This window comes from Carassius auratus, chromosome 27 (genome assembly GCF_003368295.1).
Source record: "Carassius auratus strain Wakin chromosome 27, ASM336829v1, whole genome shotgun sequence".
In the NCBI taxonomy this organism is placed as follows: Eukaryota; Metazoa; Chordata; class Actinopteri; order Cypriniformes; family Cyprinidae; genus Carassius; species Carassius auratus.
This window is the reverse complement of record NC_039269.1, coordinates 20,865,135-20,891,732: the sequence shown is the minus strand read 5'-3', so window position 1 is coordinate 20,891,732 and position 26,598 is coordinate 20,865,135. Positions and strand designations below refer to the sequence as shown.

Sequence of the window (26,598 nt, the reverse complement as noted above, 5' to 3'; positions counted from 1 at the left end):
AGCCCAATGGTGTTATGGCTCTCAATAGCAAGAGAAAAAATAAATAAATGATATTTGACTCATGTATTATTCAGTGTGCTGTAGCAAATGCATTCAGGAGAATGTAAAGGAAAGTGCACTGAATTACAGGTCACTTGTTTGTTTCATAGAGTTTATACCTCTCTAAACAAGAAAAGCTGCATACGGTCCTATTGTTCCACCCATTACATAGCTTGAAATTGATTTACAAAGTGCATTGTCTGCATTGGCACTGTATTTAAGGTGCTCAAGCTACATGTTTGATGCAGCTTTAATGTCGGTGGAGATGAAAGATGCACTGAGAATCTCAAGCAGCACAGAGCCAAAAAAAAAAGGATTGAAGAGTGATGAAAGTTGAATGGAGTCTTGCATGTGCTATCGTTTCTTGTTACCCTACTGTGTCGGTTGACCCCTTGGCCTTGCATCCCACTGTAGTTCCGCGTGCCTGCAAGTCCCAGCCAGACGCAGCACAGCAACAAACAGGCCGGCGGCCACTGGAAAAGAGATGCCCCTACACACACGGACGGCCCCCGTCTGACATGGGTAAATAACCCCACACCAACGCCGAGCAGATTTCCATTAGTGCAAAATAACAGCAACTTACATTATTTGTGTGTTACATGCTGTGTGTGTCTCATCCATATGGACCCTTTTTACATTTACGCTATTTTTACAATAACACTGTTTTGTCTAAATCATATATACATATACATATATATATATATATATATATATATATATATATATATATATATATATATATATACATATATATGTATGTATGTATGTATGTATGTATGTATATATATATATGTATACATATATATATATATATATATATATATATATATATATATATATATATATATACACAAATCAATGCATTTCAAATACATTTTAGTACATTTATTTTTTTAATAGGGAGAACATGAATAAAGTAAATATCAGTTATCGTCCTATGATGAATTCATTTAATAAACGAGTAGGACAACAAAGCAAATGTTACTGCAAATTTCCCTTTTGCTTTAAATGCAAAATAAATATTTATTGAAAAACTAAGTTACTTGACTTTCTAAAAGATTTAATCAAGATAAAATGAATATTAAAAGATGAATAGAGAGATAGCTTACAACAATTTACTTTCATTTGATGTATTTGAAACATTATGTGAGGATACCATAGTATAACATACGTCTGTCTCTGCATCCTGCACTCCATTGTTGTGTAGATCACACTTTTATTTGCCACTGAGCTCCACACTGAGTTTATGTGTATGAATAGGATTTCTGTTATCTTAGAGCTGCTATGAGTCTAGCACTACTTTTATGTTTCCCTTTGAATCTTAAAACTCTTTGTACATATTATTTCCTCTTGCTTATGAGCGACAGTATTTTCTGCTGTTTTAGTGGGTCCTCACATATCTCTCTCTCTCTCTCTCTCTCTCTCACTCTCTCTCTCTCTCTCGACTTCTCTATTTCCCTCTGTTGGGAGCAGGTAATTACTTTTATTGGCAACAACAGTTGAATTCACCTTGACCTCACTGTGTGGTACATAGCAACAAAGCGTTCTCCTGCTTTTAAACACACATTAACCGAATTAGAGAGAAGCGTACCCCTGTGCCTATTTTATACTTCACACTCGCGAAGCTAAAACTGAAGCTGAAAAGCATCCGCAGCCTCAGTGCTAAAGGCAAAACATGTACTGCAATTGTGTCTTTTAATCTGCGCTATAATACAAACCAAAGGCAACCTGGAGAGCGGCCAAGGCCAAGTGTTAGGATCATGGCTATTATATGAATGGTTAGAGAAGCACTTTTGATTTGATCTGATAGTTTTTAGGTTGATTTTAAAAATCGAAAAGCTGCCGAGGTCTGTGCACCGGGTATGGACGAGCCAGTTACTTTCATAAGCCAGTCCTCAGAGTGATTGGTGAGATCAATGATGTTGAGTGTACCGTTACAGATGTGATTTATGTGCAGAGATACTGAAACTAGAGGTGGCTCTTCAGATGGTTGCAGATGAAAGAGCAAAGCATCGTGGACGGTATTTTTTAAATTAGGATTCTGGAGGTGGGGGAACCGTAAGATTTTTTAATGAACTCGAATGAGCTATTTTTCTCTCACTAAATGGAGTCAAAATGTGTGTAGTGTATCAGGCCAAAACTAGACTGGATTAAACATACAAAATAGAATTTAATGCAAATGCAGGGAAACACCATTGAGGGTCAATTTTACTCTTGAATACTTGATAGATCTGAAAAAGAAAATGTAAATGGTTGTCATTAAAGCTGCAGTCGGTAACTTTTGACGCTCTAGCGGTTAATAAACAGAACTGCTTGTGTGTTGCGGAAGAACATCGTAGCCGGAACTACTTCTCTCTGTTTATGTCTATGAAGAATCACAAAGGTACTGTGTTACTCCGCCGCGGTACCCCGAAGCAATCTAAAATAGTCCGAATATAAACACTTATTATAGGTGCACCCTAGTGATTCAGGGCAAGCTAAAGACACGGTTTGGAAAATGGATTCATGGTGTACTCGCTTATTATATAAATTTTTCTACATTTTCAACACAAACAAAGTTACGGACCGTAGCTCTGATTGGTTGTTTCTTACCGGGAGCAATGTATTCCTGCAAATGGCAATAGGATCACTGGGAGGAGTCAGAGGAGCTTGATTTTTTCACAGATTATCTGTCTCATATTTTACTGTCAGGACATAATGACAGGTTTAACAAATATGTAAAAAATATATTTTTACAAAAGTTACCTGCTGCAGCTTTAATAAGCCAGTTTTTGTATTGACACATAACTTAAAGTCTTAAAGTCCCCCCCCCAAAAAAAATAGTTCATCATGCCATAGTGGGGACATAACATGGGGTACGTTGTCACAATGGAATGTGCCATTAAATAGCCAATAACAGTATAGGCTGAGAAATAGCAGAAACGGTAAAAAAAAAAAAAGTTATGACACATTTGGAACAGCGAAAATGTAGAAGGTAACATTCAAATATATTTATATTTATATATTTGAATGTTACCTTCTACATTTTCGCTGTTTCAAATGTGTCAACTTTTTTTTTTTTTTACTGTTTCTGCTATTTATAATACTAAATATAAAACTGTGAAGAATTTTTATGTATGTATTATGTATGTATGCATGAAAGGAACAGTGTACATTAATCAACATTCATGAATGTAAATGCACCCAAGTTAGCCTGAAGGATTATTTTCATTGGTAGACCCTTTGCCAGATGATTAGACATAAAACTAAAAGAAAATAATTAATAAAAAAACTAATTATAATTATTTTCAAATAATTTTAATAATTAAACATTTTCGACAACTTGCCCCAATATATTATTAATGGAATGGAAAAATTATGAAAAAAATGTACCTAAGAACACAGTAAAAATTTATATTAAAATCTTCAGTATATAATCTCGTCAGAATGCTTGACAGCGGTTTTATTGTGTTTACATCTTTACTCTCAGTTCGGAGGACAGAATTTACAGAAATGATTTGAATGTAAGGGAAATTTAACTGAGCTGGTGATAAGAGGGACTTTTTTATAAAGAAAACTGGCATGTGTTAAAATGACATTTAAAAACTGCCGTTAATCTCTTGGTTGAAATCTGCCTGACTTGTCGCCTTCAAAACATTCCCACCGACAGACAACACTTTTGAAAGCCTCGTAGCTGCTTGAAGTGACAAAAATGTGATACTGTTATCCATCTGAGCATCTCTGGATGTGGAGATCTGTTCCTCTCTAAAAAACATAACAATAATAACGGCCTACAAAAAAAGAAAAAGAAAATAAAGAAAGACTCAGTCAATGAGATGTTAAAATACACAGAGCATTCATCAACCAGCACTGTCTGTCTGCACACAGGTTCTCTCCTATCTTACCATCTCCTCTCATTCCCCCTTCTTCCAACCCAAACCATGTGTTTCTTGGCCATTAAATAAAAGCCACATTTATTAACCCAAAATGTCAGCCCACAAGCGCTCTGTATCAACGTTTATTTATTTTAATGCAGCAGAAAGATGAAGTAGCATGTGCCAGTGATGCTAGATAAAGCTGACTACAGGCATACACTCACCGAACACTAAAAATATACAAACTTCTCATATTTCTGGACTCCACTCAAAGACACCACTTGTGAAAGTGCCCGCTTTGACTCACAGAGCGAGCAGTGTTCACCGAACAACTGTTGTTTTTTTGTTTAAATCTGATAAGACTGATTTTTAACATCACATTCGCTCGGTTGAAACTGCTTGATCTGTGTCATAACATGCAAAGCAGCATACAGGAAGTGTATCTGATATTATTACTATACTAACTATAAGAGCAGCACAGATACAACGTGTTATTTATTTCTTGCACAGAAGCGTATATTTGCCCACCGTGATGGTTTGACATGTATATAGTCTCTGATGAGGGGGGGTTGTCAGATTTCGGTGTGGGTTTATATAGAGGTGCTCGTATCTATCCCCCACCCCCTCCCCCCAGATGTTGCAGAGCTCTTGTGGGACCAGGAGAAAGCTGTGCATTTTAAACATGCATAAACTAACCTTGTGCTCTCTCCTGGGACTGAAGAGGCCTGTTCTTACATGTTTTTGCGTGTGTGTGTGTGTGTGTGTGTGTGTGTGTGTGTGTGTGTACTTCAGATACAGAAAAAAAATGTTCTCTTGAGCCAAACCCATGTTCATATACACCATATTTATTGAATATTTCACCAGATCTTAAATACAATTTCTAGCATTGTTTTTCTCATAATATGCATTATTCAGATATTCATGAATTGCATATTCATGCATGCATGAGCCATAAGCTGCTCAAAGGCATAGATGCAGCGTGTCGGACAGGGAGTGGTTGCTTGTGCACCGCGCCAGTATGCTTTGATCCCATACGGTTTATAAGACGCGCCGAGTGTGATGCGGCCGCTCGGGTCAGACGTGGCTTCACACGCCCTCGTGTCCCCTCTATTAGACAAAGTAAAAACCTCCTTCAGAATGCTTGACCTTGATGCTAGCACAAGACAGACAAGCCCTTCTGCATTTATCCAGAAGCTCTCAACAGTAATCGGCAGCTCAGCGGGTCCGAGGTTGTTTTGGGGGCCCGGCCAAAGAATGTTGCATTCAAATGATCACCGCCCCTGGGTCCCAGAGGTATTCATTACAGGCTGAATAGCTTTCGTTGCCTCTCTTACACAGTCCCATCCTAGATTGCAAATGAAAAGTCGCTGAAAAAAAAATAGGGCACCTTATTAAATTTAACTACTGTAGCATTTAACCTGACATCTTCATTATTCAAAATTACGTTATGAAAAAGCAGCCTCATCTGCGGGGGCAGGTTACCATTGTTTACGCTTCCTTTTGCTGTTCTTTGGCAATTTAATTGGTGGAACGGCATGACAACATTGTGCCGCATAGAGCTCTGGGTAATGATCCACAGCCAATCCTGGAGTGATCATTTAAATAGAGTAGGTTTATTTCTGAAAGTCAATTTCTGCAAAGGCAAATACCTTGAAGTGTTGACTAGAAAAAAAAAAAAAACACCTTTTAAAGAGTTGCACTGCTAATGCTAAGTAAAAATACTGAATATTGTCATACACTATGGGGTAAATTGTCACAACAAAAATATAATTTGACCCAAAAATGTAACAGTGAAACAACTATTAAACACAAAACAATGCAACAACTCAGAAGTTATAATTGTAGTATAATTGTAAAAAAACTGCATGTGTTTTAAATTCATGTGACTTTCCCTGAATACAGTTTTAGAATATAAAATCTCAACAAATGTATTATTAATAATAGTAATAATTAAAAATGTATTATTATTAAGATAATTAATAATAAAAAAGAATACATTTATTTTCCTATATGTAGAAGTATTACATTTTCTTTATCATTTATCATGTTTAAAAATGTATTTTATCACTACAGTTATTAAAAGATGATAATTAAATATTGAAAAGAGTTACAAAACCACTGCTAGAGATCAAAACACATATGATTTCTTCCCCGTGTGACAACTAGCCTGAGTTTCACTCATCCGTCGAAATTGCATTTCTATCAGAAAGCATCTCCTAAATTTGTTTTAACGCATTTTGTGGCGTAATGATGGGGCGTATCTCTTATCTTGAAATGCACGTTTTCTCATCCACCTCATATCTCAGCATGTGTGCTCTTCTTTCATAATGACGAGCTGATTTACGGCTGTCAAGATGGAAAGCTCATAAACAATCTACATCTCCATTGTGAGGCTGCAGTAATTTAATGCGTAATGCGTTTTGCTGGTGAAGCAGTTCTGCCACTCACTCACTCACTACACTATGTTCAAAACACAAGAGCTCTCCTCATATCTTTCCACACTCTCTCTCTCTCATTTTTTCCTTATTGTCAGTGTAAACCACATCAGATACATAACTATTCCCCCAGTTTATTCCTCTCTCCCCCTCCGCTGTGAAGGTTTGATTGACTGCTGACTGTGAAGTCGCCCATAGACAATGATCCCGTACAGCCATCATGACCATCATCAGTAATTGATAGTAGATTTAAATTACTCTCCTGCTCACTTGCCATTCATCTCCCACCAGTCCCATTACCCTTGTGCTATTTGACAGGCAATCAGCTCCCTGAGAGATTTGTTGTCCAGTAGAAATGATGCCACATGAAATGGATTAGGACTTGCACATTGTGGATCTCAAAACTTGTCGTTTTTTCCCCCTTCCCCTTCTTTGCGTGCAATGCTAATGAGGGTTGTTGGGAAACTGTGTGTCATCCAAAGTCCTGATTTACACAGAAATTGTAGTTTTTCTTCAATGTTTCGTTTATTGTCAAATGAAAAGCTAGGCTTTTAGAGGAAAACCGCACACCGAAATTATGTTAAAATTACACATAGCGATTTGAATGTAAGTGGATTATGAATAGTAAACACTGAACTGAATGTACAGATATTGTGTGGGTAATTTCCCACAGCCCTGACTCAGTAAATAAAAAGTTTATTTACTTCATTTCATATTATGTGATTCAAATCAGAACTTTCTGAACCTGGAGGTTGTATTCAGTTTCATAAGATGATGCGGAAATATTTTGATTACCAATGACATGACTCCAGTTTAAACATTTCTTTTTTAACAGGCTGGAATTGGAAAAACGGTCTGACTCATAGCACATACATCCCTTCAGAAAATGCATTTATTCAGATTAGCCGGAGTTTTTGCAGTTTCTAGTTAAATGAGTTGATCAGATCAAATGACACCATGTTTTGATACGTTTGTATCCACGGCCTCATCTAAAGTCTTCTTTTTCACAACGAAAACACACAGATGTAGCAAATGTTTGCAATGCTCTTAATTTTTGTGCATATCACTTTTTTTTCAGAGCCACATACCACAGCACAGGGTTATTTATTTCCTGTGTTCTCTTTCTTAGCTGCCTGTTTACGCATCTCAGTGTCACAAAAAAAAAAGGAAAGTGTAAAAAAAGAAAGACAGGATACTAAGAAACATCACGTATATTATAACCGTTAGAACACACAAACATAATTGCACCTCAAAACCTGCCATCGGTTCCTGCTCTTATTTATTAGTCTAATTTTCTCCTGAATATAAGCACATCACTCGTATGTATCAACGGCAATGTAAGCCACTGCAAACAGTCGTCTTGTTTTATGTGATTTAGTTTTTTTCATTTGGCAGTAAAATCATTCCTCTAAGGGCCTTACTGTATGAATTATGCCAGCATATTTCCCGCAAACAAACGCAGACATCTGTGAGGCACAACACAATCAAATATGCAAATGAGCATGATACATTGGCTTTTAGAGGCAGAAGTAGGAAGCTCATTAAAACGATTATTGCAATCTTTAAAAGTAACAGTTGGACCGTTATTTGAGTTGAGTTTGAATTTGGAACCAATTTCATACCTAATTGCCTGTAGTTGGCTGTCTGACAGGTTCGTTTAGTTTGCTGCAAATAAAAGCTATGTATTAGAGATAATAAAGCAGCAGAAAAGAGGAGCCCCTTTGAAGGTAAAAAAGAGAGGGAACGTTTGAGTCATTTTGAGTCGCATCTGCGCTTAGCGTTTCGTGAAGGGTTCGGCACGATAGTCAGCACAGATAGTAAACTCTCTGCCTTCTGATAACTGTATATATTCTTCTACAGTATTTTACTCCAAGGGAGTGTTTACAGAATAATTCATGATTTGTACAGCCTTTCATCTCATTATCTGCTTTACATCTTTTTCATCACGGTCTAAACTGACTGGCTGGAGGAGGCAGAGCGCAGGACGGCCTGTTTTAAAGCAGCCAAAGCAAACTTCACAGCCAAGCGCAAGTGACTGTTCAGCCTCATAAAAGCAGCCTTTTGTTGTAGTCTAATGAGATTGATTGACCATTTGCATATAATTTTACTTCCTCAAAGGCTCAAAAAGCAGGAATGAATCACTGTAATGTGCAGCGCACTTTGATGTACTTTATTCAGCGTTTCATTTGCTGCGTATGTAGTTGTGATTAGTCTTTTTTTCTGTTATTGATACAGCCTGGTTCATCGCTGTTGCTGGATCGTTTCAGTGGCAGAATATAGAACATCAAAGAATGTTGGTTTTCAACAAGATTTTTCTGTTCGTGCCGTAACCCATTTAATTCTCTTATTTATTAGTATCAAATGGACAGTCTGTCCTTGTACTAGCCTACGGTTCACCCCCCATTGTGCAGTATTTCAGACTAACTGTTTGGAAAGGCTTTTCATGCTGCCTTTGGAGACACTCTGTCAAGAATGCTCATTGCATTTCACCATCTATTCACTAGCTTTTTCCTTTTAAAGTTGAAATGTGTGGTTTTTTTTTTTTACGTGATACCATTTGTATTAGATTCTATTGTGTTTACCTCTGAATAAATGATAATAGATGAGAAAAATGCATCGTATTCATCATCACTAATGACTAATCAATCATAAATGAATCATCTTTTGAAAAGCGATGGTTTTGTCATGCAGCCACACTTATGTAATCTGTGTTCTGACGGGTCACGTAACCTCTCTGTCTCTGTTCTTCCCATCAGTCCTACCCAGTGCCCAGTCTTGGGGACGAAGACTTCAACATCCCACCTATAACTCCCCCCACCCTCCCCGAACACATGCTGGCACACCTGCCCGAGTCTGAGTCCGGAACGTATCATCACCTGTGCCCCCCTGTCTCCCAGAACGGACTGCACCACTTTCACCTGCAAGGAATGGACCTGCAGGGCATGTCTGTCCCAAACATGTTGGGTCAAGATGGTGGCCTGCTCACCAACTCCCTCTCAGTGGTGAGTACTGGCACTGAGGCTGATGGAAGCCCGTTTCCAGCTAATCATGGGATAAAGTTTAAAATAAGTCTGAGATATAAAGTCACAATTATGAGAAATAAAGTTGCAATTGTGCGTGTTAAATATCGTATTGTGACATATAGTCGCTTTATGAGTTATACAGTGACACTGTGAGATATAAAGCAGCATTATAATGTATTTAGATAATATAGATGCAGTTGAGAGAAATCAAGTCACATTTTGAGATAGATCACATTGTAATTTATAAAGCTAATTCATGCAATTTGTGAAATAGTCACAATGTGAAAAAAAAAAAAAACATTACCTTATTAATATTTTTTACTCTGTGCTTCCATGTAATCTACAGTAGTATGGAAATGACCAAAAACTGATTATTTCTATGTGGAGGAAACTTCATTGTAAGATGCACATGCTCTCCTTTGAGATGTCACTAATGCATTTTGCATGACAGAATTACGCAACACCAAAGTCATTTCAGTGCCCAAACAATGATTTAATTGACACAAATGAAACACCTCAACAGAGATTATAAGAGGTTGGAGCGGCATATAGGATGATTGAGATAGCACCCAGCAAATGAGAGCTAATGTGATTTAACACACAGTGAAACAATGCCAAATTCCCCATTGGATTAAGTTAATTAAATATAATTTAGCATCAAGGCACTCCTCCTAATGCATTTTGCTTGCCATGTAGCTGTACAGTATAGTTGTACAGTACATTCAGAAATTGTAGATACATTTAAAAAACCTTTGAAACTTAGAAAAAAAAATTATAAATCAGAAGAATAAGGTTAAGTAAAACTGAAGAAAATAAAATGTTACAACTGAATCTTTAAAAATATATGAGGTTAAGAAAATAAATTAAATAAATGTGACAATATAATATTTAGTTAATTATTATGAATGTAAAAAAATATGTAAAAAATAACATTAATAAAAAACATATACACACACACAAACACACACACACACACATAGTGTTAGTACTTATGACATATACATAGTATACATGTATACAACAAAATGTTGTGTGTGATGTATATATATAAATATTCAGTTGAATATTTTATAGTAGTCGATATATTACACATCAAAATTATATCATTTTTGTACATAGTAATTTAATTTGTTACTTTATCCTTCTCTTATCTTTATAAAATGTGGATATTGATCACAAATATCTACAATTCGCTGCTACTTCTGGAGAAACGAAACCCAAACCTTCAATTTTTGGTCAAGTGCAAGAAACCTCATAATGTGATTATGACACATGTGAAGTGCTGGTGAGCTGTGACTAACTGTGGTTGAAGATGAATGTGAGATGTGCTGCTTATCTGACGCTCGAGTCAAACTGAAACTTCTCCTCTTCATCTCTCACCTATTGTTTTCCACATGCTCCATGTTTGGGGACAAACCTAAATATTGAGCGTTATTTTTCAGTGCGAGAAACCCTGTTAATAGTAACCTTTTTTTTCTTGAACTTTGTTCGATTATACAAGCACAGTTGATTTATCTTTTTATCAGAAATGAGTGCCCGAAGGTGAAACAACGACAGTCATAATAATCAGAAAAATATTTTTTTTGTTGCTCTTTTGGGAAAATGCACCTTCGTAGTGCCCCTCTTAAACTCCCATCAAAAAGATTTTTAAAGAATAACATACACATGGGTGGCTAAAAAAATAAAACTCTCCAAGTGACATGCACACTGAAAGATATTGAGATTCACAAAGGCATTTGTTCTTTTCACCTTAATGTTCTCAGTGCTTGGAGAACATCCATTTAGAGCGGCTATGAATTATGGTTGCCAGGCAACGGGACAGAGAGCTTGTAGCTGCAGTGGAGAATGAAAGAGCTAGCTGATGGAATTAATTTTCTCTCGGCATTAGCCTGTTGGAGCTGCCTTCTCTGGTGGAACAGAGAGTGCATTTATGTGCCTCTTACATTTTGCATTCATTTTATAGGTCTCAGAGCTTGCATTGTTTAGCCAGCAGAGATAGTTGAGTGAAATGTGCTTCACCTTAAAAAGTATTCGATTAAAAGGAAAATTATCTCATAAGGTTTCACCGCCCTTGCTCGTTCCATTAAAAAGAATGAAAGTAAATGTCGCCGGATGGCTTAATGGATCCCCCAGTTCTAAGAAACGGGAAGGCTGCTTTTTAAACGTAAAACGTGGGAGATGAGATCTTATCAGGCCGTTCTGATGAGCTCGCTGATTCGCATACACCGTGACAAATTTATTGGAAACGCTCAGGTAAGGTTTGCTTTCCAGAAAGCCACGTGTCCGCTTAAATAAGCACAAGTTGATGTGTGTAAAATGTGCAAATCTAAACAGAGCTGACAGCGGAGGAGAGAGAGAGGGCGTGAGCGGCAAAATGCAGCGAGATCGTCCATCATCAGCGCAAAAGCCACTAAATCCTCATCCAGCGGTGGCCTAAATAAAAAAAAAAAAGGAACAGTAATGGACATAAATCTCCATTTATTGTAAATTTGCAGCAAAGCCTACAGTTTGCAGCACGCTGCAAAACGGCCACATTTGAGACCTTGAAAGTGCAGTGTGACAGGCCACTTCTATTAGGCTGCTTTCACATAGATCATTTACAGTCATGCTTAATAAGAGACATGTATTTGCGTGCGCTCTTGTAAAATTAGAGCAATTAAACTCTGGCATGTCCAAATGACAGATGGTGTAATACGTCTTTAAGCTTTTATACTCCAAATTACCTCACTCACTTCTCTTATGTACTCCTGCATGTCATAAATATTGGGTGTTTTCCTTCATGTAGACGGACGAAGGTATTATTGCCATACATAAAACAACGGCGATTTTGAAGCGGATTAACTCCAGAGCAAAAGAAATTAATAGCTAAGATTATGCCGGAATATATTTCAGATGATCAAAAGGGTAAACAAAAAAGCCAGCGTGTCTTTTAGCTTATAAAGATCTACAGTAACGCAAGGACATGAAATACACCCTCATTACTCTGCCTGAAAAAGACCTTATCGTTGGGCTGTGGTTTTATTACCCTGAGCAAACAATTGGCTCTGATCTAGTCCAGCACTTAAGCTATTTATACCTTTTTAATGGAAACAGAAGGACATGAAAGTGCCCCTGAAGTGAAAGCCGGAGTAAAGTAGACATTATTCTCCTCCCTTTAAAATGTCATTGGACTCCATGGAAAGCTGGGTTCTCTCGTCCCTTTCATGCATCTTTGTCGCACACTATAGGAAGATAAGCATGCAAATAGTCTCCTACTGTACATGGGATTACAATTTGCCCTGTGATTTAAAAGAAATTGATATCAAATGAGTATGACCTCCTTTGCAGCACGGGTCAGTGGATCTGATGAAAAAACAGCCAGCCCAGGCAGCCATTTGTTATTTAAAACTTAAAAAGTGCAGAACAGGCAACCTTTAGGGCTTTTGTCTGTGACCTCGTCACGTGACCTCTATTCATCCCTGGCAAGCCTTTGTCCTCTGTGTAGTGGAGATTAATGGTGAGCTCAGATGATAAATACCATTACAACCCCGCTCTGACAAACGCGATTTGAATTGTTTTTCAGCAGCCATGTTGATCCATTCGCTGTAAACTTGAGAAATTTCGCTAGTTATTGAAGTATGATTAAACAATCTGTCGCTGATTTCACACTTAGTTACTGCCAGAGAGCTTGTCCTGCCTCTTGGTTTTGTTTTACCAAGAAATAGAAAGTGACCTTTATCAGCATGCGTGGTTTTAAGTTGAAATGTGTTTTCTACCTAAAACTGACCACATTGTCTTATTACCCACACAAGGTGGGTATTGTCTGGTTAAATAGCAGAAAAAGTCCCCCCAAGAAAACACAGATGTTTCACAAGAAATGGAGTGGGAAGGGTATAATACTGAAAACACTGAATGTATTAATAAGGTGTGTATGAAGGTGAATGCATTTCACTGAAAAATGAAACTTTGTCCCATCCATTAACATCGTAATGGTTAAACCCCCTGAAAAGTTAAACACTTTTCCACTGCGATCTTTTTTTTCCAGCCATTTCATGAGAACTTGACATTTTCACCGGTGTCAGTTTATGATTAGTCAGTTAACCGCTAAAACCGCACGGATAGAAGAATTTCCTCCGTATAGCTGTGTAATGTTGTCATGTCATGTATCCGTCCAGTCAACTGCTTTCAGAGACATGCCGAATTCTCGTAAATTAATAGTCTTTCCGATGCTCCATTAAACACAACATAAACACTTTCGCGTATTAAATTAATTAATCAAGTTAAAAACATGAAAGTCTTGTGGGCTTATTGTTGTTTTTAAAACTGAACTGTATATTTTAAATATATTTATCACTTAATTTAAATGATAAAAGCCCTGGCAATCATCCAGAACACCCGAGTATCACAGCCCCACTCAAAAATGCATTACATACTGTGTGCATGGCACAACATGTAATGCATTTTTAAACATTATACACTACTTTGTGACTCTCAGCTTCTGGCAGTATGAAATATGTGAAATATTTGCATTAGCATTATTCAGTCCTCTCACAGGCTCTCTTCAAAATAAGAGACGTTAGAAAGCAATTTGAGTATGTTTTGAGTAATGAGGGTCCAGTGTGTCTGAAGTGTTTATGTGGGGAGGGAGACACAGAGTCACCTGTCCTTCAGAGAAATGCCCGTGGCCTCTCACCCCAAAGCTCCACCTGTCGGGGGCATTGTGTTGCATACAATGGTGGGCGTGGGGTACATTTCAGGTCACCTGTTGCTTCAGACAGTATCAGGTGACGGACTACAGCTACAGGGCTTGTCCTTGTCGGAAGTGATTTATCCCCCAGATACAGTGTACAAAAGCAATGTTTCTACACCCTGCTACAGTCTAGCATTCACAGCAGCAGGATAGTGAAAACCCAAACCTGTTATAAGGTATGGATGGAGGTGTTAGTGCTAGTTAACACTGGGATTATGCTCGGATGTATATGTAGACCTTTAAGGGATTTCTATTGTTTAGCCAAGTATTTTTTAATAGTACCTTTTACTTTTTAAATGAATATTTGGTAACACTTTAGCATAGGGACCGATTCTCCCTATTAATTAGTTACTTATTAGCATAACATATTGGTTGTTTATTAGTACTTAGACAGCACATATTCTGCATGCCAATATTCTACATCTGTAATCATACCAAATACCTAAACTTAACAACTACCTTACAAGCTATTAAAAACAGCAACATATTAGGAGTTTACTGAGGCAAAATCATAGTGATGGTTTGTTAATAGCTTGGACCTTAAAATAAAGTGTGACTGAATTTTTCAGATATTTCAGATTTCAAAAAAAAAAAAAAGCATATATTGAAAAATATTCAACGTTTCACTGTTACAGGCGAAACGAATAAACAACATGATCATAATGTGAAAAAAATAACAATTCACTAACCTTTCACTAAATATATAATATTATATGGTCTTTATAATATAAGAAATTATAAGCATCCCCTTCTATTATTAGTGCCTTATTGTAACTTCTGGTTTTGTTTGTTTATTTGTTTTGAAAGAAAGCAGCATCCAAGTTGATTTTGCTTCAGAATGATGCTTCAGACTTTCATTCCTTTAACTTGCAACCAACAGAAACGCATTGAGGTTCCATTTATTTGAAAGCTGCATTTGAAAAGCTAGGTGTTTTTGTTTGAAATGAAGTTTTATTTTAATCTTCCAGATGCAGCAAATGGTCAACTCAGACTCCCGTTACGGCGGCCATCCTCAGGTGGACACACTCAGACCCAGGGTCCAACCTGGCATGGTTCCTCAAGGTCAGCTGACCACTATCAACCAATCACAACTCAATACTCAGCTGGGTCTGAATAACAACAGTGGCACCCATGGATCCCCGTCTCCACCAGAGAGCAAGTCAGCCACACCCTCCCCCTCCAGCTCCGTGCACGAGGACGATGCAGATGATTCTGCCAAGGTGAGAGAGAGAGAGAGTTTTACCCCTTCTGTGATCTCATGAATAAAAAAGCTTATCTTCCTCACACACACACAGACACACACATATGGTCACATGCACTGTGGCAAAATAGAGTGTATTAAAAGCAATGAGTCATTGCTGACCTTTTAGCAAGTTGTACTGCCATGTTTCCTGAAACATAGATTTGCTAAGACACTGATCTGCCTCAAGTCTGTTCTTCAAAGCCAAAATACAGTGCATTTTCTCCAAAACTCACATCAGTACTGATCCTCTGGAAAGTGTGGTCATTTATATGCTCCGCTAAGATATTTTTGCGTAACACAGAAGACATGGTTCAGCATTAATAAGTCAAGAGCTGTAAACATACACAATTATGGGCTTTTTGTGTTTATAGAAAGTGTCACAGTCTGATATTTCAGTCACTTCAATTAAAATGTAGCGGACATTTTCAGAGTTAGGGCTGGTATGCTTACGAAGCTTTAGGCTGGTGACTAATTGCTATTCAAGTAATTAAAATAATCGTCTTTTTAGATCATTTAACATTTACAGAGTTAAAGTGTAACTCAACACAAATATACCTTAAACAATATTTTTTCACACTGAACTTGAAAACAAATTTTATGTTATTTTAAGCTAACTTAAGTTTTGTTTTATTTTAAGGCTTATAAATATTTAGATATTTAAACTATTAGAATGACACATATAATTGTTTAAATATATCTATGATAAAATATTTATCTTGTAATTTTTACGGCAAAAAATGACTATTTCCTATTTTGAAATTACTTGTAAAATGTGTATTTTATGATATTTCTACATGCAATTCAAATTCCCCTAAGTGGTTAGAAATATTTGATTGCCCTTTAAAGTAAACAGATCTGTAACCGTATGTAATAATCCGAATGCCATATTGATACTGTATATTAAAAGTAATATTTCATTGTCTAGAAATTGTTCTCTGCAGCTGCAGTCTTTATAGAAATATTTATCTGGTGATCACAAGCAACTGCAAACGTCATGGAAAATTATTGGTAAAAATGCGTGGGAACCCGGTTCATAGAGTACGAATAATGCACGATAGTCATTAAAATTTAACAAGTAGCTCCAGGCTTTGGAGACAAGGCTCACTAACTTGCTTTAGGAAGACAATTCATTCATAAAGCTGTTATTATGGCTTAATTTAATTGGATATCTATTGTTTACCATACAGATCAGTGGGGCAGAGAAGAGAGCAGCCACAGACATGGCCAAGAAGCCCAAAACCCCCAAGAAGAAGAAGAAGAAAGACCCCAACGAGCCTCAGAAGCCAGTGTCAGCCTACGCCCTGTTCTTCAGAGACACGCAGGCAGCTATCAAAGGCCAAAACCCGAATGCCACATTTGGGGAGGTTTCTAAAATAGTTGCCTCCATGTGGGACGGCCTGGGCGAGGAACAGAAACAGGTGACTTTTTCTCTTTTATCTCTTTTATTATTTTATTTCTCTTTTATTTTCTCTTTATCTTGCTATGATCTTGTGGCTGAATCATAAAGGCTATCTCTTTCTATACACACAGCACATGTTTTGTTTATTATCTAAGGTATTTTCTACAGTATATACAATAGTATATCCACATAACGATTTGTTATGACAGCAGATGCGATGACGCACATGTTGGTCAGAACATTTGTTGATTTCCCCTTGTGCAATCAGAGAATAACATTGTCTGTGCAGTGGTGCTGTGGTTGTGCATGGTAGGGGAAGTCTTAAAGTCAGGTGTGAAAACAGTGCAATGTGCGAATTTTTTTTCATTGGAACATAACAAACAAAGGTTTTGTGGGGTCTGCTAATCGCTTTATCAAGTTTCGGTACGCATTTGACATGAATACAGTCTGTAATGTAGTAAGCAATAGTATTTTTATTTTTATTTAATTGCATTCTGTGTTGGAAAGGTTACTTTGGAAATGTAACAAGTTACATATTACATGTTACCCTATTTAAAATGTAATAAGTAATGTCAGTAAAAATGTCAGTTACTTTATTAAAGTGATATAATTGATTACTTTTCAAAATTTTTGACAAATGTTTTTATATGTTGGATCATTTTCAAACATTTTAAGCAGCAGGGTTAACCTTACAGTAGAACTCAACACTAACCTTTTTAACTTGAATATAAAAGTAGATAATCATTTAAATAATATAATATGATTATATAATATAATATAATCATTTACTTTTAAAGCACAGCCACCACAAAATCAGACATTAGCACCTATTTTTACTCTGAGATTGTTCTGTGGTTAAATCCAGATTTAAGCATCAGATATAGTTTAATAGCTATGCAAATGTTTGTTAAATCAGACCTTTACATAGTTTTGACAGGCAATACTGGAATTTAACAATTCTTTTGGGGGAAAAAAAAAACTTGTTAATCTTTCAAAAAAAATAAAGCATAAATACAAACCCAAATAGTAAATAAAATAGTTATCAAATAAGCATGTGTCTTGTTCTGTGTCCTAAACTCCTCAAACACTGGTGTCTTTAGAGCAGCCAATGCAGTTTTGGACATAAATCATATAAATCTGTTTGTGTGTGAAAATTATTCAGATGTAAACCCCTTTGTAATCTTTAACCTTTTCATAAGGAACTGTAATTTAATTACACATTTTTATTGCTCAGTAACTGTATCTGATTACAGTTACATTTACATTGTAATTAAATTATGTAATTCTGTTACGTGTACAGTAACTAGTTGATTTTCAAAGTACTTTAGACTATTTTAAATTAATAGTTCCTCTCATATTACTTAAAACATGTAGCCAACTTACTATTATAAATAACAATAAACTGTGCATAATTACATGCAAGTAACCCTAAACCCAACCCTAATCCTAACCCTAACAATATAGTTAACACATATAGTTAATTAATATTACTCAGTACTTAAATGTACTGTATAATTATACTGTAACAAGGACAGCTTAAAATAAAGTGTAACCAAACATTTTTAAAAACTGATTAAAAAAAATGCACAGTTTATCCCAAAATTACAAAATAAAAAGTAAAAAATGTTTAAGAATATTTCAGCATTTTTTGTCTATATAATGAAAGTCATTGGAGTCCAAAACAACACTGGAACTGTAAGGGCAAAAAAAAAAAAAAAAAGGATTGGAATGACAAAGATTTTCAGTTTGAGTAATTTTTATTTTTTGGTACTCATTAGATCACGCAGTCAAATAACAATTACTTTTCAGTTGCAGTGCATTACAACAAACGTAAAAGTGTTATATTAGAGCTTATGTACTACAGTAAATACCCTTGTAAATGCTAAATACCCTCATTAAGGTTCCTTTTAAGACTGAAAGCCGTGACGATGAAAAGGATTAGCACTTATGTTAACATCTAGACTGTTTTTTAGGGTGTGAATTTAGGTTTTGAACAATGACATGACTACGAGAGCCGCTTCTGATTTCAGAATAAACACAACTGAAAGTACCCATTTCTCTCACCAAAGCCACCAGACGGCATCTACAGTCATAAAAAGCTGTTTTATTTTTTTGTAGTCGTTTATTTTGTGCTCTTTTGACTATGTAAAACACTCAGCCGGTGAAGCTGATGAAAACACTTAAAAGTACTTTTACTCAGGAGAGGATGTTTGCCTGATAAAAGAACATCATGTCTCTCTGCTGCTTTTTTTTCTTTCTTTCTCTATCTCTCCTCTGCTCTTGTCTTTTTAGTAGAGGTCTATTGGTTGAGGTAATAACAGCACAGATGTATTGATGGGCAAATAATTACACATATGCCCCAACTGAAAGGGGAAATATGGACAGTCCATAAAGGCAGAAGAACAAGCGATGGATAAAGTGGGCTGCACTCAAGCACCATTTCAGTGCTCCAACAACAATTACGCATTATGGCTCATAAATGGACTGCCATTAGATCCCATTTCTAAGAATAATTGTGCACAGGAACATGAAGAACAGCTTTGGCCTCTTAATATATATATTTTTTCGTTGTTTGTTTGTTTTTATCATGGCAGATGTACAAGAAAAAAACTGAAACCGCAAAGAAGGAGTACCTCAAACAGCTGGCTGCGTACAGAGCGAGCCTCGTGTCTCAGGTAAATGACTCCGGGCATTTGACATTTGACAAGGGACATTTTGAGATGTTCCTGTCTAGCAGTTTAGAGATGTTTTTGAGACAGCTTGAATAATAAATAGATTCCCATCAAACGCCTAAATGGAAAAATTATGAAAAGAGTGTGAATTATTTTTTTCACGCTATCGTTGTTTGCAAGGAATCCAATAATCCAATACACATTATATATATATATAATGTGTAGCAACATTTAAGGCATGCAACCAGAATACAAATACCATATTTTTTGGACTATAAGTCGCACCTAAGTATAAGTAGTATCAGTCCAAAAATACGTCATGACGAGGAAAAAAACATATATAAGTCGCACTAGACTATAAGTCGCATTTATTTAGAACCAAGAACCAAGAGAAAACATTACCGTCTACAGCCAGGAGAGGGTGCTCTATGTTTTCAGTGTAGGCTACAGGAGCACTGGGCAGCAGAGAGCGCCCTCTCGCGGCTGGAGACGGTAATGTTTTCTCTTGTCGCAGGACCAGCCAAACTATGAAAAAAAGGTTGACTTATAGTCCGGAAAATACGGTACTGTGAACAGGATTGATTGGAATATACAGAAAAAAAACAATATTTAGAATATATATATATATATATATATATATTAACCACTTTTTTAACTTTCTCTAGAGCTACAATGACCCAGGCGATGTGAAGGCATCACAGGCCTCTCAGATGTTTGGACCAAAGCCATCAATTTTCTCCGGGGCAGGCCAGTCTCACCCAGGTCTCTACATGGCTTCTCCGTACCACCAGCAGGCAGGACTCAGTCCCCACCTGCCCCAGATGCAGTCAGGCCTAGCTCGAGGAAATGGATCCCGGCCCAACGCGCCCATGCAAGGAGCAGTGAACATGGGGAGCATGGCGGGCTCGTCCCCCCCTCCACTGCAGATCAGCCCCCCCTTACACCAGCACCTCGGTCTGCACCAGCAACAACAGCAGCTCAGCAGCCACCCGCTGCCCCTGCACTCCCCATCCATGGCCCAGGTGAGACAACCATTCATTATGTCAACAATGAATAATACACCTTTTGGCTTTTTAGATACTTTTGAATTTTGAGTCAACATTTATATTTAAAATAAGTTCTTATATGCTTTACTATTCAAAAGAAAGAAAAAAACTGAAAGAAATTCATAATTGTATTCAGCAAAGATGCAATAAATTGTTCACAAATGACAGTGAAGACATTTATAATGTTGTTCAAAAAAGTTCCACAAAAATATCAAGCAGGACAACTGTTTGAACATTAATAATAAGTAATGTTTGTTGAGCAGTAAACCAGCATATTACAATGATTTCTGAAGTAATTGCAGCTGCAAATTCAGCTAAATAAATGACATTGTAAAATTGTTTTACTGTAAAATTTTAAAATAGGGAACAATTATCTTTAATTGTTATAATTTCACAATATTACTGTTTTTACTGTAAAATCATAAAACAGAGAACAATTATTTTAAATTATAATTTCACAACATTTCTTTTTTACTGTAAAATTGTAAAATAAACAATTATTTTTAATTCTTATAATTGTATAGTATTACTGTTTTACTGTAAATTTCTCAAATAGGAAACAATTTTTTATTGTAATAATTTCACAATATTACTGTTTTACTGTAAAATTGTAAAATAAAACAATTATTTTTAATTGTAATAATTTCACAATATTACTATTTTACTGTAACATTGTAAAATAAACCATTATTTTTAATTGTAATAATTTCACAATATTACTGTTTCACTGTAAAATTTTAAAATAGGAAACAATTGAAACCAACCAAAGACCACTTATATAGACTGCACGTTTCACCATCAAATCAATTCCCAATAGATATCATAAAGCCCTATATCTTTCTTCTTCTTGTAATGTTAAATATATCACATTCTGGAAGTAAAATAAGTTGTGAACTCTGTTTAATGTTGACTTTAATCAAAGAAAACCATTAGCAGCCTTTTCACTGTTATTAGAGCAAGACCAAAAAGAGGAAAGACAGACACCGAGCCAGGCCAATTAAAGGATCCACTCCCCCTCCAATCTATTTTCCATAAACCTTTTGGAGAACCCGCCTTGTCTGATTCTTCTCCAATTTCCATTATACATTATCGTGGAGCAGATAGTAAAGCGTATATGTGTGTGTATGAACGTGAGAGTGGAGGAAGTGCTGTTTATGCAGCAGATGCAGCAACGTTTCATTTTTCATCATTTCCGGCCCCCTCAGTCTATCTCTCACGCCGACGAATGAGGTCAAGAGAGGAACCATTAATATCTGCCAGCTTGTTTTATGTCCACACTGTGCAAAAAAATCCCAGCATATCACACAGACAGATTTTCAATTTTCTCTCTGTAATAAACAGATGCATTAGGATTTGGATGTGACTTAAGGTTGCACAAAAAAAAAAACTCACATTGAGATTGATGAATACATCAGTGTGGAAGACAAAACGCCTCAGCTATCTGATGAAAACAGTTTTTCAGACCGGGCCGAAGGAAATGAAATTAGTTCTCTGCTAAAGTGTATAGGAGGAGAAGGCTGGTTTTGGAGGACGTAGACAACAGCAAAAAAGAGAAAGCAAATAAAGGCTCTACCCGTTCGCACACAAACCCCTAAAAAATCCAATTAAAGAGAAAAAGACCTCTTTTGAAATAACTTCCACTGTGTTTATGTGTGAGGAGGAAGAGGGTGTTTCGACTGCAGCCTTATTATTAGCATCAGTGCTAATTAAACCCTCGTTCCTCTAATAGAGATCTCAAGCAGAGGTGGTTAAAGAGAGGTTTGAAGCCCAAGTCTCCTTAAGCACTCGCGGTGAGTTCCGTGTTGATCCGTTTCATGTCTTAATAGCCTTGAGTTGCGCTGGAACTTCAGTGGGATTGAGATGAGGTTGTAATGAGGTCCTAATGAATAGCACCCTTGTGTCTGGAAGCTCTTTAAGAGATGAGCATCAGCTGGGAGGCAGGACTGACTGGTGCTGGAGAGAAGGAGAGGGCGGAGAATCACATTGTCATGGGGTAAACAGGGATTAGCTTCATAAAAAGAGATGAATCAGGTGGTCAGAAGAACAGGTGACACGCTATCCAATGACAGCGCCGGGCCCGAGTTGAGTGACGAGCTGTTTGTGTGTGAATTGTGTTTTTTTCGTTGGCAACATATAGATTCCATCAAGGACGAAAGCGAAAAACGGATTTCCAATTCAAACTGTTGCGGCAAAAAAAAAGTTTGCCATTCACATCTGAATATGAAAGACCTATTGTTGTAAGTTTCTCTTCCTGTGCCCGCTGGGAATTCTGGGAAACGTTGTATTTAAAAGAGCAACTACTTGACTGAATTTCATGTGCTTCTTTTTTATCACTCCTCGGCAGGAAAATTAACTATTGCCGTGGATGATCATCGGCGTGAGGCAAAAAAGTGTCTCATTTTCATGCAGATTATAGTGTGAATTTGTCTGAAGTCCAATTTTAGATTACCACAGGGCTCCTTGTATGGCTGTGTCAATCTTTTGGAGGAGAGTACGAATGCTTAAACTTGGCTTTTCTCTCCTCCGTTTGGGGAGTTCTTAAGCCTGTTCCGCAGATCCTGCCTTTATGGGAGAGTTTTTAAATCCAAAGGGGAGTAATAATCCTCGTTCATTTTTGCATATTTGTGGAGAGCAAACAAAAACGCGCGGTTCAACTTTTTCGGTGAGCCGAGGCGGGCCGGGGGGAGGTGGGGTGGTGTTGTGGGGGGGTGGGGGACACAAAGGGGCAGATGGAGCCTTTGTGATCGAATGAAGGAGAAGAATTTGAGGAACAATTCATGAATAGGTAGAATCTCTGGAGGGGGAAAAAAACGCAGCCACCTGCTGTCTTGCTCTTTCAGGCAGATTCTCTTGTGTACCACTGAGATTAACTTCCTTTTCACATGCAGTCTTTCTTAGACTAAGAGCAGAGAAGAAGTCTTCAAATTAGAATATCTGCTCTGTTTGTTTTTCGTCTACCCCCACCGGTCTCTCCGACCACCGAATGCAGTTCCTCATTAATGCTCATTTGAGGCTGCTTGCATTACACCGTCATCATGTCCACTTCAGATCCTGTAGGATGTTTGCTGGAATTAGATTGGACGGGCTGCTTTGCTCTGCTTTCTCTCAGAAAGTAAAAACAGGAAAGCTAGTGCAGCATTCTCATGCCTGGCTTTAATACAACTCGCTGTTTAAATATTTATGTAGTTGGACAGTTCACCCAAAAATGAAAATTATGCTATTCCAGACCCGTTTTGCTGTGTGGAACTCAAAAGTAAACATCTACGAGAATCCATGAGAGAGCTCTTGCCATTATAGCTTTAAGACGTCAAGCTCCAAAAATGAACAACACATAAAAACAATTAGTCCAATTTGTGTGAACAGATCCAAATTTGAGTCATCATTCACTGATCACCATCCTCTCCCTTTAGGTTTACTCTACCATTCACAGAATTGGGGTTAAATAAGTTTATTTATTTCTATTCATTTAGCAAATATGCATTCAATTGACTATGACATATTATTCAAATAAATAAATGCCCAAAATAAATCCTGAACTAAAAATGTATCAAGAAATCATGGAATTCACAAAAAAGATTATACAGCACTGTTTTCAACATCCTGAAGGATCATGTGACACTGTCGCCTGGAGTAATGACGGCTGAAAATTCAGCTTTACCATCAAAGGAGGAAATGAAAGGAAATCCAAATTAGAATGATTTTAAATTGTAATGATATTTCACAGTATAACTGTCTTACAGTATTTTTGATCAAATAAATGCAGCCTAGGTGAGCAATCAGAAACTTCTTCCAAAATCTTCCTGACCCCAAGCATATGTGAAGCCAGTGAAAACATTACTTGTTTAATGTAATAGCACAGCCTTATATTACTTACATTTTCAGCTACTTACATAACTTCAGATGCCCACGCAAAGCCATTTTATTGCTTCCCCTGGTCACTTTGAGAATAGCAGCGTAACCATTACTTAAAAATGTCTACTTTTGTGTTTAACTGACAAAAATAACAGCATGATGACCATAAATAAATAAATAATGCATGAATTTCCATTTAGGCCAGAATTATTCCTTTAACATTGTGCTGCAATACTAGCATATAAATTACTATTATTATTATTACTATTATATTACAGATCCCATTTGCTCTCATACATTAAGATCTCATATGTAATCTGCTGTTGTGTTCAGGGTTTCCCTCTTCAGGCAGAGTATCAGAGCATGGTAAATGTCACATCCTCCGCCGGACCCGGCCTGTCCCCTTCAATGGACTACCGCACGGGCTGCAGGAATGGACCGACCCAGGGCCTGGACTGGACCCCTGACTACTGCGGCAACGGGTGAGCGGACACTAGCCATATCAGTCAGGATAATAAGCAATTTTCTCCGGCAGCCATGTTGACTTGTTGGTATCTCCCTCCACAGAGCCCTGCAGAGGGACAAAGCCCTGTACCTGACCTGATCGACTCTCCCAACCCCACGCTCCTTCACGCTCACAGAACCAAGGCAGTTCCTCATCCCAGTACAGCTATTCAGGACCTGTATTGTTCAGGCCTTACTTTAGACTAGACACAATCCACGCATCAGCAAACCAACGTTTGAATGTTTTCTTTCTCATGGCTCACACTTTAGTGCACCCTATCGTGGTGGCTTTGGAATTTCTATCTCCTTCTAGCTTCTGACATTCAGACATTTTGGATCTTTAAAATAGAGTTTAAATCATCGCTAGCATGAACATGTAAATTGTATGCTAAAATTAGTTTCGATGCAATCACCTCTCTAATGATATTGACTTTTAACGCCCTCCTATTGTTCCGCGTCCTAATAAGGAAACCCCCTGTAGACGTGTGTTTTATTGGAGATTGCTTGTGGTTTTTAAGACGTTTGCGTAGGTCAATTTGCCTCGCAGGAAGGTTGTGTCAATCCATCGGTTTCTAAGCACTTACCGCTGCGCGTCGGAGACTCCAAGCTCTCGCTGACAAACGGCGGAACGAAAGCCAAAACAGAACTTCTTTTTTGTACAAAGAGGGGAAATCGCAATCCGAAAACAGAAAAGAAACAAAAAGCCACAAAAAAAAAAAAGAATGCAGACGATATGACTCCTGCGTCTCGCCCCGCTCCTCTTTCTCGTCGTATCATTCTTCCTCTCTGTAATGATCTTTTCTAGTCAACTGCCTTAGAAACAGAGTTCTGTTGTAAGTATAAAACAGTGGCTCATAGGAAGGTTATGAACGGCCGGACGGGTTGTTTCAAGCTGTAAATAGAATCTGTGTTACTCCTAGAGTATAAGAATTCAACTTTTTTTTTTTCTAGTAACAATGTGATTTTGAATTGGACCACACCAGTTCGTTTAAAACTCGAAAAGGGATAATTAGCCAAGAGGGGTAATTTCTTGGCAGCGGCCGTCGCTGTTGATTAGACCGACTAAAGAGACTAAAGAAGTATTCTTTTCCCAAGTTTAATAACGTTAAGGTTGATGAAATGATTCATTGAGGAAAGTCCTAAAGAAAAGTTTATTTTGTATTACGCAAAATACTTCTTTTGTATCACTTCTGGCATATTGATTAATGTCATCCAAACTATGTGTATGCAACTGTCAGATGCTTATATGGTGTTAATTAGAAGAAACAGTGGCAGATTGGAGAGTTGCTGTATAACCCTGGCATATGGCTGATCATTTACTATTCCTCTACACTGTGTCTATATGAGATCTTTTTATGGTACTTGTTTGCGCCTATTTATGAAGGAAAAAAAATAACTGTAGGTGTTTTTTGAGTAATTATGTTAGAGTTCCAGGGATGTTTTTCTGTTCATTTGTTTTGCCAGAATTGATCCAGGCAACAATGTGAATAATTCTTATTTAGTTTTTATTGTGTTTGAAAATAAATAAAGGCAAACCTGCATTTTTGTGCAGTAATTCATCAACGAGTGTCACGAGTGTTTCATTGCGAGAAATCCAGGGCAAAATATTCGTACGGAATATTATTTAAAACATTTAGAACCTCATCAATTCTCTGGCAGAAAAAGGTCAAGCTTAAGTTTATGTATAATGAACACTAATTCTCTTGCTCACTCATATCTCATAACTGGGTCACAGAGTTGTTGATACAGAGCATAATAATAACAATCCATTTTCCAACCATGAACCCAGCACAAATAAACCT

At 37.1% G+C, this 26,598-nt stretch overlaps 1 protein-coding gene across 2 annotated transcripts in view; it reads left to right on the top strand.

Moving 5' to 3' along the window:
* Positions 1-26,359, top strand: part of LOC113045842 (thymocyte selection-associated high mobility group box protein TOX-like) — a 55,658-nt gene extending 29,299 nt beyond the window's left edge. Inside the window, exons 3-10 of one of the 2 annotated variants that reach the window (XM_026206537.1) lie at positions 454-561; positions 9,085-9,330; positions 15,049-15,300; positions 16,511-16,741; positions 19,317-19,397; positions 20,060-20,416; positions 24,626-24,774; positions 24,860-26,359. In XM_026206537.1, the coding sequence (XP_026062322.1) occupies positions 454-561; positions 9,085-9,330; positions 15,049-15,300; positions 16,511-16,741; positions 19,317-19,397; positions 20,060-20,416; positions 24,626-24,774; positions 24,860-24,896 (1,461 nt within the window). In that variant the 3' untranslated portion in view covers positions 24,897-26,359. The remainder of the gene's footprint in view (positions 1-453; positions 562-9,084; positions 9,331-15,048; positions 15,301-16,510; positions 16,742-19,316; positions 19,398-20,059; positions 20,417-24,625; positions 24,775-24,859) is intronic. The other variant, XM_026206539.1, reaches the window with a different exon arrangement.
* The last annotated feature ends 239 nt before the right edge of the window (positions 26,360-26,598 follow it).